Consider the following 23,367-nt stretch of genomic DNA (forward strand, 5'->3'; position numbering starts at 1 on the left):
AGTTACCTATCCTAGATGTAAGTCCCTAAGCTGAGCTTAGCCATACGAGGGGGTTTGTTAAGTACGAAAAAACCATTTATCTCGTGTGTAATGATAATGGACTACAATAAAACTAACTATAAAACATGAAATTGTTCATCACGGAAGTGCTTAAAGAAGATGATCCGAAATCAGAAAAGATTGCGGATGTGATGTTTCACCCAAGGAGTACAAAAGAAATCAAGAATAGTCGAATGTCTGAAGAAAATAGTTGAGTTCTGTATGTTTCTGAGATCAGGCGATATTTTTTGGTCGCGTATCCAGGTATCAAGGTATTCTTGAGTTATATCCCTAACAACACACCAAACATGAGAAGAATGCAATAAGAAACGTTGAAGATAGTAAGAAGAAAAACTCCCGGTAAACGTCTACCCTCGTTAAACTATTTATTACGTTAACAATTTGTGGCCACTAAAGCAACATTGAATAGTTCCTTCCGGTATGTAACACGCGATTCCCCGACACGCTTCTTTACCTCAGCAAGCTGTGCAGTATCAGTTGTGTATTTGTGTATGTGTGTCTGTGTGTCTGTGCGGGTTAAACGTTCGTTTCACCCTTAGTCTTCGATGCAGCACCATTAGCTTGGCCCGGCTTCAATGCCGGGATGTACTGACCCAGGTAGTTCAGTACAATCTCTCTGTAGCGGTACAACACAACACTAATGATGGTCAGTCCGAACAGTACGCCGGCAATAATTTCATAATCATTCTCGAGCCGGTGATAGTGATGTTCGATACCGATCAGCGCCCCAAAGAAGCGTCCAAATCCGAAGTGTGCTATCACGGGCAGTGCTTGTGCAAGGGCGGACACTTTACGGGGCAGTAGCTCGCGGAAGTGCAGCACCAGAGTAACCCAGGTAAGTCCGAGCGTAGTGGGCAGCAACCAGTCCTCCACAACGTCCCACAGCGAGTAATCCAAAATGGCCAGCAGGATGAAGCGGAGAACGAGCGATAGGAACGCACCGACCAGGATCTTGCACGTTCCGAACACTTCGATGATACGACGCGAGTAGATCAGTACCGGGATGGCGAGAAGATCTCCTGCAAGAAGTACTGTTCGTACGAGTGTCTGGAACACGGTCGACTGCTGCTTTGGATCATCGCCATCGTCGGCGTCGGTGGTGGGCAGGTTGGTCATGTGCGATTCATCGATCGAATCGATCACACTCCAGAGCGAGCCGAGACCGATCGCAACCAGGAACGGAAGCCAGCAGCGCTGGAAGTATTTGCGGCAAGCCGGTACAGACACAAACTTCTGTGGCACCGTGCGCAGCTGCCACCACTCTTCAGCCGGAGACAGGTCCATCTTGAGTGGGCTGAGCAGGATGACGGCGGCAGTGGTGTAGAGCAGTACGAACAGCATATACGGTTGCTCGTAATCATCGTTGAAGAAGATGATCCAACCGACCGCACCCCAGACAAGCTGTCGACCGAAATCGGCAACGCCGGATGTCAAGCGATCGCGCGTTACAATGACGATGATCGTGTTGAGAAGCGTTAGTCCACTGAGCAGGAAGAAATCGAGCAGGGAACGGATAGAGAGGTAGTAGTAGAAGGTGGAGTCACCCTCGTCATCATCGCCATCGTTATCTTCGTCCTACAGGGGAATTGAATGTGATCTTGAGCTACCTAACATCTCCCATAAGATGAAGCTACTTACACCATCGCAAGTTGTGCCGTACAGCAGACTCTCTGAGTCCTCGTAAGGGTCAGCAATATCACACTGCACCACGGGTTTACATCCTGCCGGCTGTGCCTTAACCCAGGCCTTATCCAATGGACAACGGAAACCATCTGCGGAAAAGAGAAAAAACCATTACCGAATTCCTTACAGCAAACCAAAGATCAAGTCTTACACGTACCCAAAGGATAGTTGCACTCATCTCCTTCGTCCTTCTCGTTGTGCGCGTCAAAGGTAGCTTTCACCTGAATAACACCCTCACTGTACGTGTGACAGATCTCGTCCTCCTCATCGGCATCCGCACACACGATTGCGGTCGGTACGATCACCGTTTCCTGACTGTCCGGAACGCCATCATTATCATCATCGTCATCCTCCGCATCCGGTATGCCATCGTTATCATCATCACTGTCCTGATCGTCTGGAATTCCATCGTTATCATCATCCGGATCCTCGTCGTTCGGGACACCATCCCCATCGAGATCGTTCTTGTTGCGCTGACCCTGATCATGCACATCCAGTATACCATCGTTATCATCATCCACATCCTCCGAGTCCGGAATGCCATCATTGTCATCATCATCGTCTTCCGTGTCCGGAATCCCATCATTATCATCGTCCGGATCTTCATCATCCGGAATACCATCTCCATCGAGATCGTGGGTCACCGGCTTTCCTTCCAGTTCGTCCGGTATGCCATCATTATCATCATCTGGATCTTCCGTATCTGGGATGCCATCGTTGTCATCGTCAGGGTCTTCCGCATCGGGAATGCCGTCATTATCATCATCATCGTCTTCCGCATCCGGCACACCATCTCCATCGAGATCGTTTGCATTGGCGCGATCTTTAGCGTCCGGGACTCCATCGTTATCGTCATCGGCGTCCTGATCATCCGGAATACCATCATTATCATCATCCTTATCCTCTGCATCCGGAATTCCATCGTTATCATCGTCCGTATCCTGATCATTCGGAATGCCATCGCCGTCAAGATCGTTAAACTTGGCTTTGCCCTCTAGCGCATCCGGAATACCATCGTTATCATCATCAACGTCCTGATCGTCCGCGATGCCATCGTTATCATCATCTGTGTCCTCTGCGTCCGGAATTCCATCGTTGTCATCATCATCGTCCAGCTCGTTGGGAATGCCATCACCGTCCAGATCATTCGAACGAGGCGTGCTTTCTAGTACGTCCGGAATACCATCGTTGTCATCATCAACATCCTCGGCATCCGGGATTCCGTCATTATCATCATCATCGTCCTCCGTGTCAGGAATACCATCATTATCATCATCCGTATCCTGATCGTCCGGAATACCATCTCCATCGAGATCGTTGGTCTTAGCTTTGCCTTCCAGCGCATCCGGCACACCATCATTATCATCATCCAGATCCTGATCATCTGGAATTCCATCATTATCATCATCATCGTCCTCCGTGTCCGGAATTCCATCGTTATCATCATCAGGATCCTGATCGTTCGGAATACCATCTCCATCCAGATCGTTCGACTTGGCCTTACCCTCCAACGTGTCCGGAATACCATCATTATCATCATCCACATCCTGATCATCCGGAATTCCATCATTGTCATCATCATCATCCTTGTCATCCGGTATACCATCGTTGTCATCATCAGGATCCAGCTCGTTCGGAATTCCGTCACCATCCAGATCGTTGCTCGAGTCAGGATCACGCGTATCAGGAATACCGTCGTTATCATCATCCGTATCGAGATTGTCCGGTATTCCATCACCATCCGAATCACGCTCGATCGTACCCTGTCCACTGCCCAAATCTAGCACCGCACCCTCATCATCATCCTGGGCGTCTTCCTGCTCACGCAACCAGGCCGCCATCTGGGCCGATTTGGCATGTCGACTGTAGCACGTGCTCTCGAACTGGTTCTCCTTCTGACAGCTGTAGGTACAGTTCTCCAAGTTTAACATTCCCGTCTGAAGGAAAAAAAATAATGGAAAAAGGGATTGGATCACCTTGGAGCAAGCACGCATCCCTAAACACCACTAACCTTCTCTGCCGGCCAATCGTGACAGATACCATTCTCCGAACATTTCTCCTGCACGATGAACGCTCCCTTACGATTGCACAAGAAGCTGGCCTGCGGTGCACACATCTCCGGTGGTGGAGTCCTGCTGACAGCGAACATCAGCAGCACGTACAGCACCATCGAAGCGATAATCGTGACGGCGGTAAGGATACGCAACCGTTTACCATAGGCAAACGCATTCCCGATGGCCCACTTGTCAACCAGCAGTGCAAAGACGATCGGACCGAGCAGTGCCGTTAGTGGAATTATTACCGATATCGAGTAGATCTCATTGTACGCGAAGCCCTTCTGGGCCATGTTCGTTTGAAGGAAGGGATAGATGCATCCCAAGCCTGAAATTGGTGAGTAAATAATCGTACTTGTGTAAAAATGACCTCCAGCACATCCATCCAAGAGCTTACCTCCGTAGAATAGGAACAGGACACATTTTAGCGAGAGGCAGTGTTTGCCCTCAAACAGTGGCTTTTCCTCCATTATCTGGCAGTTTGTGGCCCGCCTGATGCCGGCCTAAAATTTGTAAACTCCTAAACCTATAGCACTTTTATACGCACTGTTGGGTTATGTTTTCCTGACCTAGATTAAAAAATCACCGCCACCGAATGTCCGCGTGAAAGGGGGAAATAATGTTCCGAAATTAAACAGTGTCATGAACATGGTGTCCCGCCGTACGGGAATGTGCTTTGATGTGGTGGTAGATTAATTCTGCGCATCGTAAATGCCCGCTTGATGTGTGCAAGAGAATTTGAAAGATGAGTTTTCTACTATTTTTTTTTTGCCTCATATTCTGAGGATTAGAAGCAGGGTTTATTTTCACGGTAATTGATTTAGTGTTCCAACGCACTTTATAAATAAGTTACGCTTGTTTGTAAACGCACGATCACTCATTTTGTTGATTTAAACCGGCCATTTGTGTAAGCTCTTCATTTATTAGTTGATTGTAATTAGTTATGCTTCTTAACAATCGTTAGCAAAATATTCTGGTCTTGCGCGTATTCCAAGTGAAGGAGACGATCGGGAATTAAGTCCTGGTCATTTTATTTGAAGCAGCTACAATAACGAACTCGATAGGTAGGGAAGATATGGTAGGCCTTCTTCATAGCTAATGTTCTTTTGCTTGAAGTCGTATTCAAAAGTTTAGAGGACTTGGAAAATGTTCACCCCCTGCTCGAAATGGACCCCGAGCTGAAGGTATCTGTCTAAGGCCCAGAAAAGGTAGAAACTTGAGAGCCTCGTATGAAGAGTTTCGTAGCAAGAATTCCGTATTGATCTTCGTGGTAAGAGGCCACGCTACCGACATATTACTATTCCAGTGCCTTCAAGTCTGTTGAGACTTCTAGAACATGTTTTGAGGCATCTTGTTCGACAAAGAACGTCTCATTAGTCACGTAGAGACGACTTTGAAGCGGATCTCATTCGTAGCATGCCTATATATACTCCTTCAAGGGATTTTTAAGCTCTAAAAGCCATAAATCCTTGCATCCATGCTATAAATGCTAATAGCCTAATGGGCTGCTAAAAAATTCGTCTAGCCTTTTCCGTCTAGGCCTCCACAAGAAATTAACCGAAAAACTGGCTTGACAGAACTCTTGAAGACTTTCTAAGATATTCTACATACCCCCAACTCTTCAAACTACGTCCAAAAACTGTGTGGGACAAATTTTGCTTCCTCCTCAAACACTGGCAATTAATCTAGTGAAATGAACCATCCCATTTCCACCATGGAATACAGTGCGCTATTCGTCCATAAGTTTCGTATGGCAGGAGGGGGGTTCGTGTCCGGTTCTCCTTGAAGATCAGCTGGTGTAGTAAGAACACCGAATGCACTTCACCCATTTCCTTCGTAACACTCGTAAATCTTCATCAACCGCCATCGCAAGTAATGACCTCCTTCCGTCCCTCTTTCTCCTCCAGCATGCAAGTTTGCTTGTTGCAACCTTGGCCAGCCGAGATTTTTGCCATGTCAAGCATGCAAATTTGGGTCGGTGTTGCCGGTACCATCAGCCTTTGTGGGTGGAATGTCAACCAACTGTGCAGGATGGCAAATAAATTTCATAATCAGCACCTAGCCGCCGCACACAGTACACCGGCGCGGCGGCAATGGCGTCCATTCATTCACCGCACACCGGGTTTGTGGTCCGTGCGCAATGCAGGTCGGACTTCTAAATTTATCAATTTTCTACAATTTAGCAATCATCATCCTAAGCGAACCCAAACAAGTAGCGACACCGCGAACAACGAGCCGCGACACCCGAGACGGCAAATGTGGACCATTCTTCAACGGGAAAAAGCGCATCGGTGTGATGTGGAAAAAGGGGGAGAAAAAAAAGACACATTTTTGTGGCCATTTTGCTTTGTGTTAAACGTCATTTTGAAGATGCTTGTTAGGGCGAACGCTGCAAACATTGAATGAGTAGAATAGGTCCAGAAAATGATCTTTTTTTTCTCACGATGATACCCAACAGGTTCGTTGGTGTGATGCACCAAAACAAAAACAACCTCCTTGGATGTCGATCGACGATCGTAGTAAGCGCTCAGCGCTTTACCATGACAATACACTTAAACGTCAAAACAAACCGGTAAGAAGCGTGAAGAAAATAATGGCGCGCTCTCGTTCTCCCCGAAGAACTAATATTTATTGCCACGAACCTGAAGCGTACCCACCCGTACCTCACGCACGCACGTGTGTTCCGTCCAAAATGGCGCGCTAGGTTCGTTTTGCGGCCCCTCGCATACAAGCGTTTTTTTTTTGTTTTAATTGCTTTCGTATCGTTTTAGGTGTTTATCTGTCTCTGTGCATGTCACTGTGAGGACTCACTCGGCCACTTGACGCGAGGGAAACTGTTGAATTTTCGATTTTTAATTTTATCACACACCGGTAACCCGCAACACCGATTTAGCCCGAACGGTATGTGTCACACGGTGTGAAGCGAAGATCCAATCCGGACACCCCGGCGGACCTGCGGAAAGCATTCGATCGGTAAGAGAGTAGAGGGTTAGAGACCCGGTGGGACTGTGTCGAATTGCTTTTTTTCGTTCTTGCTTTCTACACCGATTTGCGATTCGTTTACGTAAATGCCACCCTATCAGATCTGTTACTGATGATGGGTGAATTTTTCACCACTTGAGAACACTGCGAACACAGGCACACAAACACACGACCCAAAAGGAAGTCGATTACTTCACCGGACGAACGGGAGATGATCCCTTGATCATACAGCTGTGACGGTCGCTCACTGGAATAGCTGCAGAAAGGGTTGCAAATTGAGACTGCAGTTGCTGTACTGTAAATGATAGCTCAAGGGCAGTTTTATTGCGTTCACTTCGTCGCTTCTGGACACTCACACACACAGACACGCACTGTACCCGGCCTCCCACACCTTCACCGGCTCGAATCCTCTGCAAGAACACCCTCTTTTGACAGGTGTCACCGTTTGTTAACATTTATTTTTCATTCACGCAAATTTCCGTTCCGTCTCGAACGATCCGGGGGTCAGAATGGGTGGGGGATGCAGTCGGCGAGAACGAGAAAAAACAGAGAAGGGATAGGATGGCAAGTAAAAATAACCCAAAGCAAGCTCGTTCCGCTGATCTGTCTGGTACCAGAGACTTTTCACCCCTGTCCCCCAACCATTGTCGGATCCGATCGGGAAACCGTCCACAACACAGCGTTTTTTTCTTCCTTCGTCTTAATTTCACCAGACAGAAGATTAGAATGCTGAGCGACTGAGGATTGAATTTCCGCTGGACACAGGCACTTGAAAAACGAAATTCCTCAGTATGTTTGATAATTTCTTTGCTTTCCAATATTCGAAAAAACGTAACACGCCACCCTTCCTCCCACAAACACACTCACACACGCACACACACCCACACACGAGACAGAGACAAGCTGTCACACTAAGCGTCGCCTTAGTCCACACAGCTTAGACCGCGGAGATGGTTCCGAGCGGACTAACGACGGCCACTTTGCGCTCGGAAGCGACACTATTCTCGGCCGTAATAAGCGGAGCGGACCCACACGAGCGGATCGTGAGCTTCGGGAGCATGCGCTCGGTACGCGTACGCGTTCGGGTGCTTAGAAAAATGAGTCCTGATGTGTGTGTGTGGCGGATGCTGCTGATGAGTGTTTCATGGAGGCGCCCAGTCGCTCACTAACGGTCGCAAGGTTGTTTTGGTTTGAATAGAGATCAGCAGGATTTATTTCATTTTGCGTGCAAGATAATTGCTTTTCTGTGTAAGAACTCAGTCTATCCTGTTTTTTTTTTTTTTTTTTAGAAAGAGATAAACCGTTTTAGTTGCTACCAAAGAGAAACCAACCGTAACCAGTTATCTAATCTGGCCGGATCAGTCCCCGACACCTTTGCCACACCACGGACACGTCGGACAGTAATGGTGGCGGCGCGTCGCATTGTCTGGGACGGCAAACCTGTCAGCGTTAACGAGTCTGCGGCACGTGGCATCAATCAGCAGCGCCAATCAGGAGTTGGAGCTAGAGATGATGGAGGATGTGTCATAACATTGTTGAGGTGAGGTTGGTTTACAGATAGGATTGTGGGTTTTGTTTTTGGGGTAATTTGATACCCTAGATTTCTGTTGGCGTATTTGAACTGTTTTTCGTTTGAAGTTGTATATTTTTTTTCAAATAAGAGACACTTTAAAGAAGAAACCAGAAAAATGACGAAATACTAAGGATGTTAAGCAGTCTTATGCTGTCAAGTATTTTAGTTGTTTTCAATTTTGGTATAAATTACTAGATGGGGTCCAGATAATGCCTTCTTGTTGTAGTTTAATATCCATGGTTTTTACTACACGTGATCTTTTGCGGATGTGATTTGTGATCTTTTGCGTGGGATCTGAAATTATTGCTAAATCACTAGGACTCATCCTAGCATTTATTGATGCTTTCTTCAATAATATTCATCTTGATATTTCTGGGTTTTTTTTTAATTTTCTGGGTTGATTTAATTTTACCTGTAGTCGGAAATTCAGACATGCGTATGGAGAGCATGAACCCTGGGAGGATTCGATATCCAGTTTCGGTCACCGTACCACTCGAATTTAATTCGCATTAGGTCAAGAGAACCACTTTGTCTCTTGTTTTTTTTCCACCCAGAGCCAGAAGCCGGATAAAACTCATGGAGGTCCCAAGTAAAATTTAACATTCGGCCTTCTGCACAAAATTTGACCGGAGAAAATGGGGAAGGGGCAGGGTTCTTATCGTGGTTAAGGAAGCGTGAGATAGGTGGATTGATAATGAATTTTTGTACCTTCCACAGGAGGCCTGTCTTACAATGATCGAAACATTTTTTTTTTTTTTGTAAAAAGCTCAGGGACCCATGCATGTGCTTCGTTTGCTGATACTATGAGCTGCCGTTGCACAGAAGAGCAGCTATGCTTTCAAGGCAAAATAGAATTTTCGAGGGTTATTCAGAATTATATTATCAGCTTTTTGTCAACCCATCTTATAAGCAATTATGATAATATGAGCTAACTTTTTAAAGTCTTCTAATACTCTAGTTGAACTAGACTCTAAATACTTGCCTGTGCCGATCGTGTCCTAAACTTGTAATCGTCCCAGTGAGGAAGGGATATTCTCAACAAAAGATTCTTGTCTTCAAAAACTTCAACAGTCTTCAGGAAGTTCAAGATTTCAAGAACTTCCCTTTACTTCATGAAAATAAAATGGCGTAATATTTAAAGCGAACGAGGTATATGCATAATTCTATGTAGTCCTTCTTATTCTGATTTATTTCTATTCTCTAGTTCGTGATGAAGCTTGACCATGATTTGCTTGTTACTTTAACTATATTAAACAGCAACGAATAATGGTTTTCTCTGAGGTAAAAAAACGGAAATTGATTTTCGGATGAAATTCCCGAAATTATCTACTTACAAGATAACGGCGAATCCAATTATTGCTTAGCTTTATTTACAAATATAAAGTAGTTTTTGTTTGTTATCTTTTAACCATACACTGGTAGCCGGAAGTTGAACCAATCGAACGTCATGCGTCACGTGCCAACGAGAAAGGCAGCTAGCAAAGGCAGGCGCGTGCACGTGTCTCTGTATCACTTTTGAAGCGATCAACGTTTTGTTTCTACTCCGTACTCCCAATCAACAGTTTTTTTTTTTTTGCTTGCGTTTAATCTCTGGCCGCGAGGATGTAAATGACTTTCATAACATTTAAGGCGCATGGTTGTTCTGTGTTTGTTTCTATTCCGTTCGGTAGAAGTAAGGCGTGTAAATAGATAGCGTAAAGATTGTATCTCTATGTATTGATCATTCTTATCGGTTGTCCTTCTCCAGGTATCGAGTCGAGAGTCGTTTTATATTTATTTTGCTTGTGGGGCGAGTGTTGAATATTTTTTGTTGCATCGTTAATCGAACTGGTACTTCTTGTACATCATAGCGAAAGAATGATAATGAATCGAATCAAACGAAAGGAAAGATAAGGCTAGTCGTGCAGATGAGTTTACATGTATGATTGTCTACAAATGAGCTGTTCGTTTTCGTTAGTAATTCTAAAGATAAAACTATATTACGAATCTAGAGCATTAGACAGGAAAAATAGGGAGGTGGGGGAGCAAAAACAAAGGGAAAATATCTTAAACAACTATAGAACACTCACGGTGTACACCGGGACGCCAAACGAATGACTTTGCTTTGTAGTATATTCTTAAACTAAGCCACTAAAACTGAACCCTTCCGCAAACGGTTTGCACTGCCAAGGGGACGAAAAGGTGAAAAAGGTTTACCCTTTCCTCCAGACTAAACCAATTATTCTGCTTGAAGTGTCTCTTCCTGGCAAAAAGATCTCAGCAGCTGAGTGAAAATAACTTAAGACCACTTAAGTGTGTTTATGGATATAAATTTTAGATCGCTTTTTGGTACCAAGTTCGTCTAAGAGCGGAAATCTCTCTCTCTTTTAACAATTCGAATTCTCGAAAACAGCCTCCAAAACTTTGCAAGCACCATTGAACGAGAGGCTAGTGACCGCGCACCGGGACTGTGGTCTAATAACAGGTAGTCTAAACAGGACTAGTAAAGCTCGGAGCCTTTTTTTGTAACGGCTGCTTATTAACAGCTGATTAGTAGCGGAAGTGACCCTTCCGTCCACGGTAGTTGTGATAGATCCGGAGTGGCTGGTAGCTACCATTTGTCTGGACGGGTTGTGCCAGTGGTGTCTGCTGCTGCTGTTGCTGGGTATGTCCATTGCCCGGCTCAGGCGCCGTAATGTTCAGGGCCGATGCAGACGGTTCGTGATGCAGCCGAGCGGCACAACGTGGAGCAAGCACGAGATGGTACAGCAAGAAGTACAGCACGGAGATAATACAAGCGCTGATCGCTAGCGCCTGGAAGCTAACGATCAGATCATCAATGTTCGTCCACATGCCGATCAGTGCACCGAGAAAGCGGCCAAGACAGAAATGGAAGATGACGGGCAATGCCTGACCGGTGGTGATGATACGGCGCGGCATAATGTGACGCATGTAGAACACGATCGTCAGCCAGGTAAGTCCGAGCGTGACTGGGTACAGGAAATCGATAATCACACGCCACCATGCCGCTTCCGTCGTAGCGAGCAGTGAAAAGCGGAAAATGAACGTCGTAATGCCGGTAATCAGAATGTTGGAGTGGCCACAGAAATCGACAATCTTCTCCGCGTACCACAGGGTCGGGATGGTGAGCAATGCGCCGAGTATGACGAAAGCGCTCCACACCTCACCATAGTAACTGTCCGCCGGTGGATGTATGTCGTACGTCTTCACCAGCACACCTTCGTAGTTATCGAGAACGGCCCAGAAGGTACCGAGGATCAACGTGACCAAACAGAGGCCGGCCGACTCGGGACCGTACCGACGAATAGCGGACATTGGGATAGCGACCATACCGCACTTAGTGTGCCACCACATCTCGGGCGGTGTTAGAGGCATACCGGATGATACCAGCAGCACCAAAGCGGCCAACAGTGCCAAACCAACGTATCCGTAGTACGTCTCGAGGAACCATCCAAGAGCAAAGTACGAAATCGCCCACCCAATCGCACCCCAGACAATCTGTCGACCGAAGTCACCCCGACCGGTTGAAGTTTCGCGTGTTGCAATGATGGTGGCCGCATTCAGCAGTACAATAACGGCAAGCAGGAATGCATCTCCGAACGATCTCAGGACGAGATACGACCAGAAAGTTACCTCAGGATCTCCAACAATCTACAACGGGAGGGGATAAAAAACGAATCATAAATTAGATTCCACTGTGTGTTTCAGCTCTAAGTGGACACTTACTCTCATGCATACACTCTCGGAAAGAACGCTCTCCTCATCATCGTAAGGATTGTGCACCTCACACTCAACCTTCGGCGTACAGTTGGACGAGTTGGTCAACAACTTCATCCAGATGATTTGCTTCTCCGGTATATCGCAGGAAAACCCATCCAGCGGATAGCGACACCACTCAGCACTGTGCGTTTCATTCTCCTCATTCACCGCACTACGCAGGACCGTTGCCAGCTTTAACGATTCGGCTGCCGATGTATATGCATGGCACAGTTCCTTCTCCGGATCACCCTTATGCTCGCAGATGTGCGGTACCGGGATCGGTGTGTTGTCTACCTGTATTTTCGGCTCCTGTCTTATATTCTCCGGTGCGGGCAGTGGTTCATCGTTCAGATCGTAATCTTCATCCTCCAGCGAACTTTCGGTGGACGAAGGCAAAATTAGTCCTTTCGTGTACGGGTGGTTAAGATTCTCAAACTCGACCGGTTTCTGGCAGGTGTAGGAACAGTTCGTAAGCGTCAGGTGGCCAATCTGAAAGTGCCCGAGAGAAAAGTTTTAGTCGAGGGTGTAAGGATACCATACGGAAGCTTGATCCTACCTTCTCGCGTTTCCACTGATAGCAGGTGCGTTCCTCACTGCATCGCTGCTGGAAGATGATGGCACCATCATAGTCACAGGCAAAGCTCACCTCCGAGCGGCTTGATTCTTGCCGTTCCACACGTGGAACGACAAAAAACAGCACCGAGTAGAGCACCACGGATAGAATCATGCAGAGTGCAGCCAGCAAGCGCAATCGCTTACCGAACGATGCCCCGGCACGTCCTGCCAATCGATCGACCAGCGGTGCAATTATCAACGGTCCCAGTATCGCTACCAACGGTGCAATCAACGTCACCAGCTGCGACTCGTAGTAATTCAACCCGGTCAGGGTCATATGCTTCTGGATGTATGGATGAAGACATCCTAGGGCTATAATTAGGAAAGAAAGAAAGAAAAGCCGCCTATTAGGTACCATTTCGCTTCCAGAATGCTTCCACAGTTACACTTTACCTCCGTAGAACAGGAAGAGCACAATTTTCAAGGATATAAGATTCTTGTTCACTAACGGCTTCTTTGCTGGTGGCGCACCCATCTTTAGCTGCCGGTGGTTCCTGTTTTCTCTTGACCCAGTAAGCAGCAACGATATCAGATATACAGACACACACCTTAAAAACTGTCCCTAGTTAGTTCTCACTCTGTTTCGAGTTTTAATTAATCTTTTCTAGCTACTTCCGGTAGCGTTGGTAAAGCATAAAACACGACGTTCACTGATGATCACGACCGATGGTGGCACTGTTCGTGTTGTTCCTGAGCCATTTTCTTCACACCGGGGGACGTCTTTAACGGTCTTTCCTTACCGTTGTTGTAAACAGTTTGTCACTCTGGCGGTAATCTTATAAAACCGTCCTCAGCTCGGGCTAGTAAAATTGGGACTAGACACAACCGTTGATGGTGTCCTTCGCTGGATCCAATCACTGAAAGCGAAACATAGTAAGAGGAAATCAAAATGTAAATAAAATGTTCACCGGAACTGCTGGTAACATTGTGAGCTGTTGGATGGTTGGGAGGGAGGAGGGGGAAGTCACAAAGTGTGTCCGTCGTGAACAGTGGTCTAGATTTTTGTGGCAGTTTTAATGGTTTGTCTGGGTGGAGTGTACCTGTCAGCAGAATTGACCTAGCGTAGAAGCAGTAGTAGTAGTAGCGGTAGTAGTAGTCATCATCAACATTGTCTGCTAATGGAAAAACAATCTTTCGCGATGGCCACACTAACGGCACTGAAGGTGATGACACCATCCGAATGGTATGGTGTGGGCCTATTTTTGACACCGGTTGACATGGAATTTCTAAGACAGCGAGCGAAGAACCTCCGTAGAACCAACAATGGTGGCGCTTCCAGACACGACCCTCATCGTCCGGCCGGGATGTAATGGATACCGTCGCTGCCGTCGTCGGATGAATCGTCCAAACAGCTGCCCACTTACAGATTTTTGGGAGATATAAATAGCCGCCACGACCGATGGATCGCGTGTGGCAGTGTGGCCGAATATCTCGTCTCCATATAGTGACTTCGCTCGAGGCACCAACGCAACATACTCCGAAATGGTGTATGTTTTCTCAACATTATAGAAAAACACATAAACACATGCAGTCACACACACACACACACACACGTGTGCGCCCATCTGGTCGATGATCAATTGGCGGTGCGAACTGCTTGGATGGGAGATTTTAATGCGCCGTAACGGATCATTTCACGCGCTCTGGCGGGAAATCTTCTAGCATACAGGATGGCATGTGGCCCTAATTAGTCGCCTTGGTAAAGGTTGTAAATATTGTTCGTTCAATATTTTAAAGCCATTTTCCATTCGGAGAAAACTATTCTCCGTCTTGGAAGGGAGTTTTTTGTTTAGAGGTAAATACCTATAGGTACTGTGGCCTGTAGGATGGTGGAGGATATTTTTAGAGCGTTAAAAATAATGCCTGAGTAATGACGGATTCCTTGCTAATCGTTGGACATTGGGCGAGATTTCTATGTTACTTTTGGAGCCTGCCAGTAAGCAGAAAAAAAGATACTAAAAGCACCGAAGAACGATCAATAATTTCAACCAGTTCTCTCATCAGGGGAGATAAATGCTTTCCCCCGTAATCTATGTACGCCCCGATGATGATACGCATTGTTTAATGACGCCCTCTGGATGGAAAACAGATTCAACTCGAGCGTCTATCTGCGTGAGTGATGATGGGAGTAGAAGTGGAGCCTGAACTCAACGGCACATGTTCGACGATGTGTGATAAGCAAGGGTTTGCAAGTTATTAATAGGCAATTATGAGGTGTCGATTTTTTTTTTTTTTTTTATTCATAAGGGTCGGCCTGGCCGTATTGCTAGGTGTCGATACCCATCGACTATAAAAACGCGGAGATTGAATTAAATGCACTTCAGTTTCTCACTCGAGTGTGCATACCTAAGTGTGTTCTATTTACATATTCAGAATGAGATTAAACTGTTAAACACACAAGTGGTTTGTTTTAATACATAACACTGTACGAAATTTTAGAACAGAACAGAGGAGTAAATATTTTGTAGAAGATTTTGGATACCCACAGGATCTTGAACGACTTGGACAGCTGATGGAAAAATGGAAAATTTGATGGAAATAATTTTATAAGGAAGGTTGTTAGATCTATTTTTGATCATGCATTCCGAATGTCACTCATATGACTGCCTGCTCAATGTGTGATTATTAGTACCGAAAAAGTGGATCCCTGTATAGAGCTCGCTACCAGAGCATATGGAACTCCAAGGTTTGCTAACTCATTGGTCAACACGAAATTCATCACATCCTCTGGTATTGTGTCAATGCGGCAAAACCCGGGCTCATAGCAGCCGTCATAGCAGCTGGTTCAGAAGTACTACTAATACGCGTGGATTCTGTTTGACTCCGAGAGAAGGAAATCACCCTTTGGATTCCTTTTTTTCCACAATAACCTTACAAAGTTGTTGCGGCTTTTGGATTCAAGTTGGTTGCTAGCGACAATATCAGATCGCTGAGCAAACTTGTAAAAAATTAAGGATCCTGCATCAAGCCCAAAAGACGGTCTGAAAAGGGGCGAAAATCGTATTGGGGAAGCACTCTCTCCTGTCCATACAGTGAACAAACGACAACACAATCATTCCCGGATTTGTAAAACGGACAACGTACGCATCTGGTAGTCATTTCTACTGGATCAACCCGGGATAAGATGCACTTAATTTGTGACAGAAGAAGACTGACGTCAATGTTGGCTCTACCACCGGGCCGCCCTTACCTTCCTGCAACAATTAGATCATCTAAACCTGAGAAATTCCATAATTGTTGCCACTTTTTCAGCACACCTAATGTTTTAAGCTTTATGCTCTTATATGCTCTTATTATGCTGCAAAAATGATTATTATTGGACTTGATAATCAAGGATAAGTTGATAAAAGCACGACATATCAACACATTCGGATTAGATTAAACTCTAAACTAAAACGTGTACGATTCTTGATATTTGATCATGGAAAATTCAAATCTCAGATGATCGTCACTCAGTCAGACCATTTACACCTGCACGCGCGTGTCTGCACCATTCTCGTTCCCAATGAGGAAACGGTCGGAAAATTCTTTCGAATCTATCTGCTTATGTTTACACCTCCAGAGCAACAGCACTGACACACTTCCGACACGCATTTGTTGCACAATTTGTGCTCCCCCCTTCCCCATTCCATTTTTTCGTTGTTGCTCCCCACAGAAGAAGGTGCTTCCGAAATCGAAATACTACCACTCCGCGACCAACAAACATCCACCTGCACTCGCTTCTAGCTCGCAGTAGCTCGCTGAGGTAAATATTTACACAATCGCAAGTGCAAGAAAAACGTGCAACAAACGTGGCAAGTTCCGCCGGGTTCCAGCGTGATGCATTTCTCCCGCCGACAGCGAAAACGTCATGGCAGAGGTGGCCTGTGGGTTTTTCTTTTTTGTACCGTGCACAAATGTTTTAAACACGCCGCATCATGGGTAATGGTTGACAACTTCTTACTTACTTTATTGGCAGTAAAGGACACAGCCGGTGAATGATGTCACGTGACAGGGCAATCAATTACGGTGGTGCCCTCAGGGAAGGAGTGTACCATATCGTGCCCTAAGTGCGCAACAAATGGGGCAAATCATTGAGGAGCAAAAGGTTATAGTTGTACCGTTGTGTGCGCACGGTTTGGAGAGTTTTTCCTCCGCTCCATCAGAACTTACCATCCAATCCAGCTGGAGTTTTAGGTTGGATTGGGTGTGTGTGTGTGTTTTTTTTTCGGTAGCAGGAAACTCCACTCCGGTGTTTATGCAGCGAGCTAGTTTTTCTAATGCTTGGCTGCATACGAACGCTCCCTTACATTCCCAATCGGACCATTTTCCAACTTTTATTGCTCACGAGCTCGATACTTTACGAGCATTCGAAACCAGGTCATACATGTGCTAGCGCTCGGGTGAGGTATAGATTGATTGTCCCACCCCGCAGATGGAACTGACTGGAACTGGTTAGAACAACAAAACAAAACGAGAAAGACAGAAAAAAAAAACTCCTAACCGACAGATTCCCAATTTGAAGTCTAAATCCGTCAACAAAGCGCCCTCCAAATGGGAACCTGGTGTTTGCTGAGCTAATGGATTTGCGGAGCCACAGGCCCACAAGAAGCCAAACACGGTAGAAAGTGCCTCCCAAACTCTTGATACATCGTGTCAGATAAGCGGGCAAATGATTTAACTACGTACGTACGCCAGCAATCGGCCGGAGAACAATAATGGAAGTTTAAAAAAGGCAAATAAAAGGTACCTAGAGAATAGAGAATGATGTTGGTCATCGTTCTCCCACGAATTCGAAATTACATCATCATGATGTATTCACCTTTTTCCCGGCCTTTACCTTTCGCGATCGCGGGGGTTGAATGGGGGGGTTTGGCTGGGTGTATTGATCTGCTGGGGGGCAGTTGAGCGATGAGTATGATTTCATTCTACACTCCCAGCGCACCCGCGCACGCGTCATCCAGCATTTCGTTTGCTGAGCATTCTGTGGTGGAATTTGGTTGAATTCATACACGATGACAATTTGGAGATGGAACAAGAAGAATGGACTACACATTCTTGGCTGTGCCGGAAACTTTCCTTCTCAAATTACCATACAATAAAAGGGTTCTGTGTGATGTGCAGGGTTTTCTCGTAGGGTTAGTTGTATCGTCTGCTTTCTCGTATTTGTTATAATTAAGGAGCGAAATTTTGGATCTTCGGATTTATATGATTATTTTTTTAGTTCGAGAAGGATGGCCTAGCCGTAATGCTCCCAAAAGCTTATATTTCAATGAAAAGTCGTGCAATATTGGAGGAGAATATCTTCCAGCGTTACGTTCTGTTGCGATACGGGAGAGGGTCGAAAAAATCCATGTTTGTTGCGTTACGTTTATAGATGCCACCTTAGTAACATTCTAATCATCAGTTCTCTAATTAAACCTTCACACTTGAGCCTACTTTTTTAAGTGAGACATCACATTTTCGTCCGACCCGATCTAGAAGTATTCCTGAATTTTAGAACATAAAACCTAAGATGACAAAGGCCATCCGGGTTATTCCCGGGTTGAATCAAGTCTCAACCGGGTTCTTCTCTACAGACTATTCCAAATTGATTATATTTAACTGTCAAAAAAAAGTAGGGAGTTAAACCATAAAAACCATTTAGAACAATTTACTTCCTCCCTTTTATGACCACAAATGCTACCGGAAAATCATAAAATGTCACCTAAAACATATACAAACTTCTACCAAAAAACCCCTGCAACACTAGCACATCGCAGAGTTTAATTCTTTTCTACCTTTTGAAGAAGCTGTCAAGTAACTGCCGTACGGTAGCATATTAATCGAACACCGATCGGTCACAGTGAAAGGAAAAACCTGATTATGGATCGTGACCTCCACCAAATAAAAAAGACCTCTTCTACGTGCTCATCGAGGCGTATGTTTCTTTAAAAGGAATTTAATGCGATTAACCGTAAGGCTGGTGAGTGTGTAACCACTAACAAACAAGCCGATGTTCTACAGCAAACATCACACACTTCCTTCTACCTATAGTTCTTCTGTTTTCGGCATTTTACAACCGACAAATTTCCGCTTGACAAGAACGTAGGGTTAGTGGTTTTTTTTTTTGCCCCCGGCCGGAGTCCCGAAAACAGCGTAACGTCAACCCATAATTTACGATCACCTTACGAGCAACTGCAGAACTGAACTGAGCTTGAATGTTTGGGACGCACAGCACACTAGCTTTACGATCACATTCGCGTTCGAAACATATTTGGAACCGCTCGTTTTGGACGCGAGCAGCAGCAGTGCAGTGGATGCAGGAAGTTGAGTATATTTGGAGATGGACGGAAGGAAACACATCACGGGAAGGTTTCGGAGGGTAAGATGGCACATTTATGGAGTTACTAACCAGGGTGCTTGTCAAGCGTGCGCCTGTTATATCATCAGCTATTTAGGGTCTACTTATCCCACGGATTAGTGCTTCGATCCTCCGGCGGAATGTGACCGAACTGTTTGGAAAACATTTTAATTTGTCATCGAAAGTGTCTAGGAAAAATTCGAATTGACGTCTAATTTTAATTCGTTGGAATTTAACCGTATGCTTTAATGGAGTCTGCTTGAGAACTGGGTGACTCACCGAAAATAGTTTACTCCATACACCAACAACAAAAAACATTAAAATGCCGTCCCGATCATTAATGGGATGGATGACACATAAATCTGAGAGAACCCAAAAACTGCAGGAAACCTTCTGCGAACCTTCTTCTTTACGAACGTGGAGATGTTGGAGGGAACTGTATTTTTGTTTTATGAGTTAGAGTCATCATGAGAGAGTGAGCCCTCCCGGAGTACAAAAATGCCACCACAAGCGGTCGAAAAGGGATAAGAAGTTTCGCGAAAGGGAAGACCATAAATCATACCGCACCGTCGGTTTTGGGAACCACAAAACATAAAGGTTCCAGCGACCAAGGCGAAAGTTGCCGGAGAAGAACACAAAAAAAAGGTTGACCTTGGGCAGAAATTTTGCAGCTCCAGTTCTCAGGAACACAGCCTTCCCAGCGACAGAGAAACCGTCGTTCATGTGCCTTACACATCTAACTCTCAAGCTCTATCTCGCGATCCCATTGCATCCCATTGCGCACCATCATCAGCAAGCGGGGGACATGATGTCATCGATGTCGATGGTCACCGGACACCAATACACTAGCTCAACCGGTATCACCCATCATCCCCCAAACGGTTCCTTCGCGGGGTGACGATCGTTAACTTTGCGTTTTATTTTAAGACACGTTCTCGACCGATTGGCACACAAACTCGATCGTAAAACGGGTGAGATATAAACACAACTGAAGCAACAAAAACTGCAATAGCTAAACAAAAAAAGAGGCCCAGCAATCTATCCGTTATCGCATCAACACTCTTTCTACGCGATCGGATGACTCGTTTGTAAAATATAGCCACCACGGGAGGACAAACCACTTGCACTAGCGATCACAATAGCAGCAGCAGCCGACCGCGCAACGCGGGTGGACAGTATATGCATAAACAGCAGAGAAGGGTATTTTCGCGAAATCGAACACAGCGTGCAGAATTATAAATAGGAAGTGCCATACTACTGGCAGTCGGTCGGATGGTTTGATTCAGCATGGTGGACGTGTGCAGCAAGTGTTGCTAACGACGGACCTAACCCTTGCGTTATGCCCGATCGTGCCGATCGTGCTCAACATTCAATGGTGCAAAGTGTGCATGATCGGCAACCGTTGCAGTTGCAGTTATACGAATTATGATATCATCATTGTGTGTGAATGTACCCGCTAGGTTTATGATTATGATGCGCATAAGCACATCATCGATCGATTGACACTCGCAGCTCGCAGGTGGTGAGCTCAAAATTAATAATCAAATTCATGTCTTTTCTTCCAACGGTTTTTGTATTCATCCACCGGCGACGTGTGGTCTGTCCGACCCGTCATTCTACGGAAGTAGAGGCTGAAAGGTTATCGAGTTATGCAAGCGTGTTGGCGTTCTTTGGCTTTTGTCCAACATCGTCCAACATCATCATTAGACCAACATCGTCGAACAACTTCTTTGCGAGTGAGTGATGCGAGATAAGCCAGTGTGGTCCTCAGTATGCTCTGAGTGACCCACTCAGAGAGAATCCAGTGGTCGCGACAGAGAAGTAGATTAGAGCTTGAACAATGTCTTAAGTGTTGGTGAGGCTTAAAGATAATGATAATATGCCTTGTGTTTGAAGTCGTACCGTTTGCAACAAATCTTAAGGAATACCTGAGATCAATATAATTAAAAGATATTCTTACTATTTTGGTATTGTATATTTTTGTAAGTTATTAATTGTATTGGTGAAGAGAATTTGAATCTTGGGTTTATAGATCTTAAGGACAATCGTCTAGAAAACAATTAATATCGTGAACGACTCATATGACAAAGGCTTCATTCGTTTATATCTTCCTTTATTTAGCGAAAGTACAATAATTTCTCCCTAGAAACATTTGAGGGAACTAATATCAGAAAGATTTAACGATAGATTGTCTTATTATGGAGATGACTTCCAGTAAGTAAACCTCACGAAACTTCAGCGAATTGTTCGCGTTATTGGAGTGAATAAAGACAATCAAGCCTCCTTTTTTACTGGCTAAACGGTACAGACACCAGAGCTGCCCGGTGGTAGAGCCGACACAAACACCGGTCTCCACACGAAAAGATCGGGATTCAAATCCCATCCGGACTGTTCTTCTGACAATTCAAATACGTAGTACCAGCAAGTCCAGTAAGCCATTCGATGGCCGGCGTGACCTAGTAGATCGTTAAGCCAAGAAGTAGCACAATATGTGTAGTGCGGAGATGATATTTCTTTCTTCACGTAAAGCAAGATTGCCAACCACTGACGGAATCGATTACTACCGCCCATAGGAGGAATCTTGGCCAACTAGCGAGAACAATAAATATTCAACACTGATAGTGTGGTTTGTGTGTGGCAAGATGATGAAGATGATGATGCCTGAGCATATTTAATAGCTAGGCTAGTCTGTGGTCTTCCGGTTCGAACTTAGCTAACCTTCACGATGGCTTAGCCGTTGTTTAAAAACAGCTTACTCTCGAACGAATCGCTCTTGATCAATGTGTGAAGCATTACTAAAAACCCCTTAACAGCAATCGATTACCAGGTTGCTAGAACATGAAGAACAAAAGTCAATTATCTCATTTGGATAGGCAAAAGGCTAGATAAAGCCACTTTCGTTTCTGTGATAATTAATCATCCAGCGATATTTGGCTAACCCCAAAAAAATAAACCCTCAATGCTCTTATGCGATGCGTGTGGTAATCTCTCGCACGGGTGTGGTGCTACCTGTGCTAGCCTGTGTCCGTTCGCTGGTCAATGCTATATATGTTGAAATTTTGGAACATGAACACTCCTACCATAGCAAATACATACGATCGGGTAGTGTCAATTTGAATAAAATTCAAATTAATATTCGTCTACACGATCCAAATAAGGGTTGTTGGGATGTTGTTGATCAGCGAGGGCACAGCTCGTTCGGAAATGTGTGTATGCATAGCAGATAACGGAAGGCTATTCACCACCGATGACAGGCGGTAAGATAAAACGGCAACACCTTGTCGTACGCTTCGAGATGTAATTGTGCGTACCGTTGACAGATGGTCCATCAGAAAGTGTCCAAGATCACGACATCAGTGTGGAACGCGACAGCTTCTGAATGAACGCAACAAACTACATCACGATGACTCTCAGAGTGTGTGTGAGTATGTGTACTGCGAAGTGCGAAGAAGGTTATTAATGAACCGCTCACGGGTATATAGCGATGACGATAAGTGGAACCAGTCGAGCTGCTCGCGACGGAAATCCATACAATCATCCAATACTTTGTTTGCCAATCACTTGTGGCCGCGCGTGCCATTCAGTGTGGTCCAGTTGTGTGAGTGGGTGCCTGGTGCCGTGACCAGGATTTCACCTACAATTCGTACGGACGCTAGACGAGCTCATCAGAGAAACGCATTTCAAAGCACACATGGTGGACATCATATGCAAAAAAGCGGTCCTACTTCTTGACAACTTCAATGGCTAAATAACTCTTCGGGTTGGTTGAATGATTGTACAACAATTCCACAAACCAAAAAAAAAGAGCACCATTCAGCAGCACTTAGTGGCTATTTGTGTCGCAAATTCTGCGACGTTTGCAAAAAAAAAAAGAAGTAAAAAGACCAATGATAAAATGGTCTGCAAATTGTGATCTGGTGCAAAACATCTCGCAGATATGATGATTAGTAGGTTAGTCAAGCGGGCGAGTGCAAAAAGATACCCAAAGGTGGATGAACCGTAACGAAGCATAATGGACACTTGGTGTGTTGTGCAGGAAATTATGACAGCAGCAAAAGTTCTTCACAACGATTCCTCCTCATGGCAACAGACCTCCTCACGTCAAAGTGCATCTGATTTCTGGGAGAGGTCAGCTGGAGGTGGTGTCTTACCAACGTCTCTCCAGCTCGAAAATGAAACCGAGCGTAAGAATTGGGCAAAAAGGAAGGTGTGGGCGAGTTGAACCGACACCGCAACGTGTCTCCGAGGGCGTCAGATGTTGGAAGATGAATTCCGCCTAAGGCGAATCTGGCGTCTGTTGCAATCAAAACTGTTCTGTT

At 45.3% G+C, this 23,367-nt stretch overlaps 5 protein-coding genes across 9 annotated transcripts in view; all 5 read right to left on the minus strand.

The window, feature by feature from the left end:
- LOC126567854 (A disintegrin and metalloproteinase with thrombospondin motifs 1) overlaps window positions 1-23,367 on the minus strand; it is a 321,278-nt gene that overhangs the window by 169,785 nt on the left and 128,126 nt on the right. The window lies entirely within an intron of this gene.
- LOC126568278 (eukaryotic translation initiation factor 3 subunit M) overlaps window positions 1-23,367 on the minus strand; it is a 464,890-nt gene that overhangs the window by 67,001 nt on the left and 374,522 nt on the right. The gene's annotated exons all lie outside the window — the stretch shown is intronic.
- The window catches only part of LOC126567948 (bestrophin-4), a 186,412-nt gene that overhangs the window by 21,611 nt on the left and 141,434 nt on the right, over window positions 1-23,367 (minus strand). The gene's annotated exons all lie outside the window — the stretch shown is intronic.
- LOC126567820 (serine-aspartate repeat-containing protein I-like) lies at window positions 577-4,313 on the minus strand. Its single transcript, XM_050224128.1, has 5 exons — window positions 4,195-4,313; window positions 3,755-4,125; window positions 1,901-3,680; window positions 1,699-1,832; window positions 577-1,635 (listed from the first exon to the last, which is right to left on the minus strand). Exons 1-5 carry the CDS (start codon window positions 4,265-4,267, stop codon window positions 577-579), a joined length of 3,417 nt encoding a protein of 1,138 aa, XP_050080085.1. The 5' UTR covers window positions 4,268-4,313.
- Window positions 10,823-13,201, minus strand: LOC126567950 (uncharacterized). The gene is made up of 4 exons (XM_050224329.1): window positions 13,120-13,201; window positions 12,668-13,038; window positions 12,079-12,600; window positions 10,823-12,003 (listed from the first exon to the last, which is right to left on the minus strand). The coding sequence occupies exons 1-4, from the start codon at window positions 13,199-13,201 to the stop codon at window positions 10,882-10,884; spliced, it is 2,097 nt and encodes a 698-aa protein (XP_050080286.1). The 3' UTR covers window positions 10,823-10,881.

This window comes from Anopheles maculipalpis, chromosome 2RL (assembly GCF_943734695.1).
Source record: "Anopheles maculipalpis chromosome 2RL, idAnoMacuDA_375_x, whole genome shotgun sequence".
NCBI lineage: Eukaryota > Metazoa > Arthropoda > Insecta > Diptera > Culicidae > Anopheles > Anopheles maculipalpis.